Below are 8,524 nucleotides of genomic sequence, written 5' to 3'. Positions count from 1 at the left end.
TCTCATTCAAGTCCTCAACAAAGGACCAATGTCTCCAGCCGTTATCACCAACGCAGCCTCCGATGCTAGCCATGACGAAGAAGACGAAGGAGAGAGATGGAGGGGATTAGGGTTCAAATACTGGGAAGGGTAAAATTCGGAGAGATAGAGGAGGGAGATGGAGGGGCAGCATGAGATTGATTCGTGTGTTTTATTCATGCGGATACCTGTGCAAACTCACCTGCATATAGAGTTTTCCAAAAAAAAAATTTGAAAAATATTTGTGTTTGAATAGTATTTAAATGTTGATTTGAGATGAGGTCAAACCAAGTACTTATCCAAACGAGGCCTTAATGGCTGCATGCATATTTGAGTATGGTGAACAGGAAGTTGAAACCATTGAGCATTAAGAGGTTTGCAGTTAAGCACCCATCTGAGCATCCTCCATCAATTATAGAATCTGATTCCTTGATTAAAATTAGCAAGCTGAAGACTTGCCCCTCTAAAATGTCAATGCAAGAAGCCACTTTCGATGGCATCCTTTTAGTTGGCTACCTTCTTTCCAAAGCTTGAAATCAAGCACGTAGGTAGGGAGGCAAATTCTGCTGCTCAAATGTTGGCCCGACACTACAAACGACAAAGGAGTTGATGATATTGTATTATGGTTGCATTGTGTACCACATTTTATTAAGCAAGTTGTAATGCTTGAGGCTTAGTTTATGTTGACCTTTTGATGTTAATGAAGTATTATGGATATTTCTATGAGTAATATTACATGCAATCGTGGAATGCATAAATGTCGCACAATCGTTTTAAAAAAAAATAGTCTATTATTAAAAAATTAATTTTTTTTTCAAGTAGATCTTATATTTACTCACTTTTTTCAAATGAATTGCATGACGCTTGCGCACTCCACAATTGCAAATATCATTTCTCTGTTTTCTATATATTAAAAAAAAAAAGCAATTCATGGGATGTTTCTATTCCACCATGTTGGAATGCTTTCTTTTCCATGAGTTGAAGAATTTGTGAAGTCGTTTTCTTCCTTTTCAAGCTTTTTGTGAAAAGGATGCAAGTGACACTGACAAAAACTAGCACAAATATAGCAACATGCAAGGAATTTAGGATATACCAATGGGAACTGCTCAATGTTATACGGTGTACAATGGGGAAAACGAACCATCTCAGTCCCTCTCTCCAGTTCTGTGGCATATTTGCAAGTAGTTCAGTTCATTTCTTACGGTGTGCGATGTTTCACAGTGCAAGCAGAGCAATTAACCACAGCCAAGAAAGATAATTTCAGCAGAAAATGATCATAACTTCCTGAAAAATAATCTCAACTAATCAACTTTATTCTTGTCTTGATGAAGAACTTTAGTCGTTAGTAAGAAGACTGCAAAGCTGACCACTTTTGTTCTCTGCAGGCAATGAATCTGATCAGCAGATGTCACCCCGACAAAGAGGGCATACCCTGCACACCATATACAAGTAAGCACATCATCTCAGTTGTTTGTTATGTCACCATGTTGGGTTAGGAAAAGTGGGCACACGAGTTCTATATTAGCACTCAATCCTGTTAAGTACATACTCATTACTCGGGACAACATACTGTTTTTTTTTTTTTTTTTTAATATTGGCACCGAGTGTCTGAGAACAAAGTCTACTCGGGAAAACAATCTTAATAGAATTTCAATTATTTATAGGGGACTTTGTCAAAGGAAAGATTAAAAAAATAAAGGCTGAAGCTTATCACATCTCTCTTTAAGATTTCCATGACATGTTTGGTCTGTTTTATATGAAATTGAAAATTTTCTAATCAAGCAAGCAAATGAATTTCATTGTTAAGACGGAAGAGGGAGGCTAGAGTTGGGATTGTTATTAATACCACAATGTGGCTAAAGAAAAGGAAATATTGAAGACTCAGCCGTAGTACATTTATTGCACTTGACCGTACAGGGAAAAAATTTCATAACCGTGCAATGATACAACATAAGGGGTAGAAACCAGAGCAAAATCATTGCTTGACCATGCTGAAAATGTAGCTAATGGAAACCATTTTCCCATTTGATCTAAAGTACTTTAATTTATCAATAAAAAATAGTACCTTGTCCAATCTCTCATGATATGTCTACTATGTTTTATCTATGTCTCACATCAGACGAGACCATATGTTCCAAAGCATTTATAATGTCTAGTGTTTGCTAGGTGTATTCCATGTATACTCCGTGCACTTGGGCTATGCCTAGTGTTTTTTGGATTAATAAAATTTTACTATTACCTGTAGAAAAAAAAATGTTCTGAAGCATCTCCTTATCTTTTTTTTTTTTTTTTTTATAAAATAAGAACAATTTTATTGAGACAAATAAATGGGCATAGCCTAATTACACAGGAAGTATATGAAAGCGCAAACCTAATTACAATTTCTCCTTATTTTTCTTGGGAACAATCAGTCCACCCAACAAACACCATAGGACAACTTAATCCATATGCCTGATAAATTCACAAGGGTTCAAAGACGAACCTAACTGGAAACCTAACGTAATTGAAAATTCACTTGTCCTCAGATTAACCATGGGACAGCTTCCACTGTACATAAACGTGTCTCAATATACTTCACTGATATCCTCGTCATGCTTTTTTCTTTTCCCCCTTGAGCGAAAACATTCTCTGTATAACTTTAATTTTTTGTAAACAAAGAAAACCACTACAATGAAAAAGGATTACATATTTACTCTTCTAGGCCAACAAAAATCTAGTTTTTGTGTTTCATGGTCTGAAAAAACTATAGTACACTGGCACTCACTCAACAGTATGGTTGTATAAAAACTCGCATGTATGTGTTTATTTATATTGTTAGTCATATATGTTGAAAATGCTAAAAGAAAGGACCTATCTCATACCTGTGGATCTCCTTCAGCCACTTGTCTATACATGTCCTATGGTATTCATGGTGGCAAGGCAATATCCGCAAGCTGTCTCCTTCCTCATATTCCACAAGGCATATATAACATCTAAAAGTCACCGAAATCAGAAGGCAACTTGAGATAATCCAGCATGAATGGCTAAATTAAACAGAGGTTCCAATCAAACTAAATTATATCGAAAAAAAAACAGTAAAGAAGTTGTGTAGAATAAGTCATGCTCAGAACTGTAGCATAGGCCTCCCTCCAATGATAATATTGTCAAAACCACTCCCCTACAAAGGCATGATTGAACAAAAGCAACTTAAGAACTCCCAAATCTCCTTTCAAAATTGGAAAACAACCTTGGTGCAGTTTTATAGGTGAAATCTGAACACTTCACCTATCCTAGTCCAAATGATGTCTTGTGTGGCTTCTCTATTTGATTTGCCACTCGAGTGGAAAGTGAAAATAGTGACAGGAAATATGTAGGCAAACTACAAGGTACTCTTGATCAAAATGATCTTATTACCTTCATAGAAATACATCCTCTTCCAACAGCCAATAGTTGTCAATCTTCTTGATCACATCATCCTAAATAAACTTGGTCTGAAAGAGACTTTCAAAGGGAGGCCGAAAAATTTCACAAGCAAAGAAAGAGGATACCTCACATCCCAATATACTGGTCAAACTATCAACAATGAAACATTGCCCAGAGGGAACCAATTCTGACTTGTCAAATTTACTTTTCACCAAGAAACAGCTTCAAAACATAAAAAAAATGGCCTTATTACATGCCAAATTCACTTTCAATACTCCATTCCTTTGGGTGGCTTCTATAGAGTTTGATGAGTTATGTTTTCATGATTTTCTTGGCTCTGTTTTCTATTTTATGGTTAAGTATTCCTCTGGTATACTTCTCATGTACTTGAGCTACACCTTTTGCATTTTTAATAGTCTTTGATTACCTAAATAAAAAAAAAAAAAAAAAATAGTAGTCATAAGACTCATAACCCATTGATCAGTTCAAAGCACCACTTCATAAAAAAAGATGATGAGGCCAGGATTGTACCAGGATCACCCCAACCAAAACCCTATGTAAGTGACTAATCAAGAGCTTATTAGACAAGCATATCAATCGTATCAGCACGGCTTTATTAGAACTTCACAGGATGGAATGTATCAGTAGCAAGACACAGATTAAGGAATTCAGCAATGAAGAGAAGCCACAGATTATGTTTATGATCATCAAAGGTGTACATGATACAAGTGGTTCAACATTCAACCACCTCCATCATAGATATTTAAAAACCAAACAGTAAACTTGAAACTTACTGGGCAACCTCCTCGTTCTGATGGTTTTTCAACTTGGAGTATAATTTGACAGGCAAAGACTCTACAACTTCATTAGGTGCGGGGATAGATCCAATTGAAGATACAGAAGGCCGGGAAGATAAAACCACAGATTGCTGGTGAATTTCATCCAGAACCTAATTAAAATATGTAAAGAAGATTCAACTAGTATAAACAATACCAAAAGTGGCCATTATAAAAGGCAATTACTTATCAGTATTACCTCAAATAAAGCCTCAGCTAACATAACAATTCTTGATATGCTAGCTCTAGCACTTCCATCATCATTTACATTGGCGTCACGGTTACCAATCCGACATGTACAACGACCTGTTCTATGTTGACCAGATAAAATACAAGACCTCTCATGTCCAGACAGGTTCTCAAAACGACTCCCCAATCGCTGAAGAGCACGAACCTACACCATGAAATCTGAATCACTGTTCTGAAATCAAACACATATAGTGATAGACAACCTTTAAATTGCACAACAGCATAAATAAGTTTAGTTGGAAACTAAGCAGAGTCCAGCACATAGTATGCTTAGACTGACCATTGAGATCAATGTAGGGCTTAGTTATGTCCCTAACGGGCCTGTCAAAAGGTGGGCACCTCTAAACCAACACGTATGGAATATATCCTGTTAGTAATACTATACACTATTCTCAAAACTAAACATAGATTACAAGCATGATGACCATGATCTAGTTATGTCTTCCTCAAGAGGCCACAAATAGCTCGTACAGAAACTTTACACACCTGAGATCGTATTCTTCTTCTCCGTTCAAGGAAATTTGATCTATGCTCAAGTAGATCATGGTACCTGCCTTCTCCTGGCTGTGAAGTTTCCAACTCATGATCTTGGATGCTGAATAAAGAGCTAGATGTACCGGAGGTAGTTAGAGTTGTTACGGCATCACTTTCAGATACCAATTCCCTAGTCTCACCCTCCAAGGCCGATCTACCACTGCCCTGATTAGAATCCCTCACTTCTCTCTCTAGTTGCAATGGACAAAATGTTAAGTCAGACAATGATGATCGACGAAGAACCCTGTCACGAAGTCTTCCAACACTAAGTGTCCGACTGAAGTGAAAATTCCGTTCAACTGGCTCACGAGCTCCAATCCGCCTATCAGAATTTCTAGTCTTAAAACTCTCAGTTTCATTATGAATTCTTGGTGAATACAAGTTAACTTCAACCCCATTTCTTGTACCGTCACCATCATTGGCCACATTGTGGATACAAGAAGCCATCTGATTCTCTCGCAAATTTTCAGAAACACCAGGTGCTGGACAATCTAACATCAAACTACCAGTAGCCTCTTCATAACATTGTGTGGATGTTTCATCAATCAGTGATGCAGGAAGCAAGTGACTACCTTGTCGAGTTTCTGTTCCAGAAACAAACCTGCTAGCAGGTCCTGCTCGTAGATGAAGCTCGTCTTCATCATTCAATATTGATAGAGTTGAGGAAGAAACAGGATAAGACCTTGATGACCCTAAACTGGTTGCTCTGCTGAGTCTGAAGCTTGCATTACCAGGGATAAAACTAAAGCGAGAAAGGAAACGACTTGAAGGGTTCAAGGATTGAGTAGACGAAGCTCGGGTAGAGCTGCTACCAGTTCTGGATGCCATATCAGTAATGCTTGCTTGCCCCAATTCATCAAGATCAATATTAGAAGATAGACAAGGCAGTTCATTTGGTTCATCAACTTTAACCTTTCGGTAAGAAACAGTTTTTATCTCATCTGAATTCGTTTCGGCTCGATTTAAACATGGACCCATACCCTCAGCATTTTCTTTCCTCCCAAAATTACACACCTGAATGATTTACAGATCATGTATAAGTCGTTCAGGAAACCAATAATGGTTAAAATTTCCTACCAAGTACTACCATGCATAGCAACATAAGGGTTGGGTCCCACGAAACTTGACTAAATAATTACATGTCACAGGTAAGCCCTTGGATAGTTATACAAAAAAGTGTCACTATGCGTAAAGCCCACTGTCACCTCCGGAGCCCAACCTCTGAAAAAACAAAATGTCTTTCATTTTGTGACAAGTGAATTGCCTTTTTTAAAGTAAATAATAATCGACAAAAAAAGGCAGGAAAAAAGGAAATGTCACATAATTCTGTGCCTAAAAAGGCCAAGACTTTACGCAATTTCTGAAGTGTCAATTTGACTAAAAACCCAAATCCCTATCTTCGCATCACTTGACCAAAAAAAAAACTAATGTTTGGGACCCTTCATATTACCGACTTAAGTATGTTTAAGTTATAAATTCCGAGACATTATTACTAGTTAAAATTTGTGCACATTTGATCCATATAACTAACTGATTAATTACAGGATTCTGATCTTCATATCAAAGAAATGAAGGATTCGCTCTCTGGCAGAATCATTTATATATAACTGTAGTTATTCGAGAGAGCGAAAGAAATTTATATAGGTCTTCCCTTGGACCTAAAGTCCACCACATTGAACATACTCATCAATTTTAAGAGTCACCCAAAAAAGATCTAAGACGAAATGTCTTATCTCAAAAGTACATTTGCTAAAATGACATTAGGAGAAATCTATTTCTCTATCGCGGAAATTTTCGTTATGCTAAAAATGCTACACAAACGAGTACCCAAAAGAGAAAGTATATCGTTTAAAAAAAAGAGAGAAAGTACATAAAACAACGCTCCGACGTAAACAATGAAAGTCGAAGGAGCAACACTGAAAGAGAAACAGAAGGGGCAAAACGGGGAACCAAATGACGGACCTGGTGGTCGACATTGCCTCGGTTGCGGGATTCAGATGGCGTCCCGAGACAAGAAGACTGGAAAACTCTGCGGCCTGACCGAGCCCTTCGGACGGTACCCGACGACGAAGAAGAAGAAGTAGAAGACGATGTCATGGCAGAACCGGAAGACGGCTTGCTTCGGGCCGATCCCATCTCCCTAACTCTCCAAAGTCTTTGACGCGCTCAACTGAAGGGCGTATCCAATTACAGTTTTAAGATCTAGCAGTAGGAAGTAGGTAAAGAGAGAGTTGATTTGAGTAAAGAGGGCGGGGGATTTAGGTGGTGATGGCATTGGCCGAAGAATGAGACAAAGCAACTCGCAGAGAGAGAGAGAGAGAGAGAGAGAGAGTGGCTATGACAATGAAGGGTTTCTTTTAACCAAAGGAAAGTAGAGTGATGTGCATTTTAATCGAAAGAAAGAAAGAAAGAAGATGGGGATGGATCGGAAGGGATGGTGGGAGAGTGGGGGGGGTTTTCTCTGGCAGTTCCAGTCCGCCTCGGTGTCCGGGAAAATATATTCAAACCGAACACACACTCTCTCTCTCTCTCTCTCTCTCTCTCGGCTCGTAAAACCATAACACTATTATTGTTGACCCCTTTCATAATTCTAGTTCTACGCGTGCCATTGAGCCTTTCCCCTGCCAAAAAAAAAAGCTACTTTAATTTGCATAAGCTTTGATGTTTGAGTTGGGGATTTATTTGACTATTATTTAATATTTTATTATTATTTATTATTATTATTTAATATTTTATTATTATTATTTACAAATCATTTAAAATCATTTCATTATCTATATGTAGCTTTACAGTTAATTGATAAAGATTTTTGCAAAAATAAATTAAATAAATAAAATTGTTTGTATGTATTAATTCTCATGTGGTGAAACGTCATATCATATATTACTTAAAAGTTTATTTAATATATTGTAACGTGTGATATTAATTTATAAATTTAATTTTTGTGAAATCTATTTATCAATCTAATATAAATATATATATATATATATATATTTACATTAAGATTTGTGAAAATTGGAAAGTTGGGTGATGTTTGGATGTAAAAGAAACGTTACACTAGATGTTGAATGTTTGGAAAAGGAAATATTTTTTTTATTGAAATGTCATATCTGATTTTAGAGATGGTTAACAAATATAGATAAGAAAAGATTTATTAGAAATAGAAATCATCTTGTAATTCAAAAAAATATTTGAATCGAAGTTGAATATTTAAAAAATTAAAAAAAAAAATTTAAAAAATTGAAGACAAAAATTGGAAACCAAACATGGTTGGCTTTTGGACTAGGAGCCTCCACAATCGATGGTTTTCTAAGGCTTCGAAACTACATCATTATTCTATATCATTATTCTATTTCATGATGTTCTGAACATTACATCTTTTACTAAAATTTGACCTAAAGTTATTAAACAATGTCATGACATTCAAATAGAACAATGATGAAGATAGCAGTGTAGTTTCAAATGTATATTCATATATATATATA

At 36.4% G+C, this 8,524-nt stretch overlaps 1 protein-coding gene across 3 annotated transcripts; it reads right to left on the bottom strand.

Annotated features, from left to right (window-relative positions):
* Positions 1-971: 971 nt before the first annotated feature.
* On the bottom strand, positions 972-7,600 carry LOC121236090. Of its 3 annotated transcripts, XM_041132584.1 has the most exons (7): positions 7,002-7,598; positions 4,992-6,053; positions 4,456-4,650; positions 4,215-4,369; positions 2,880-2,990; positions 1,386-1,450; positions 972-1,302 (listed from the first exon to the last, which is right to left on the bottom strand). In XM_041132584.1, exons 1-6 carry the CDS (start codon positions 7,173-7,175, stop codon positions 1,417-1,419), a joined length of 1,731 nt encoding a protein of 576 aa, XP_040988518.1. In that variant the 5' UTR covers positions 7,176-7,598; the 3' UTR covers positions 972-1,302; positions 1,386-1,416. The 3 variants fall into 3 exon arrangements, with proteins under 3 accessions (XP_040988518.1, XP_040988519.1, XP_040988517.1); XM_041132585.1 differs by having other exon boundaries at positions 972-1,450; positions 4,215-4,348; positions 7,002-7,600; XM_041132583.1 differs by having other exon boundaries at positions 974-1,450.
* Between the last annotated feature and the right edge of the window lie 924 nt (positions 7,601-8,524).

The sequence above is a fragment of the Juglans microcarpa x Juglans regia genome, chromosome 6D (genome assembly GCF_004785595.1).
Source record: "Juglans microcarpa x Juglans regia isolate MS1-56 chromosome 6D, Jm3101_v1.0, whole genome shotgun sequence".
Taxonomy (NCBI): domain Eukaryota; kingdom Viridiplantae; phylum Streptophyta; class Magnoliopsida; order Fagales; family Juglandaceae; genus Juglans; species Juglans microcarpa x Juglans regia.
Note: the sequence above shows the minus strand (reverse complement) of the source record. Positions and strands in the feature narration are given on the sequence as shown.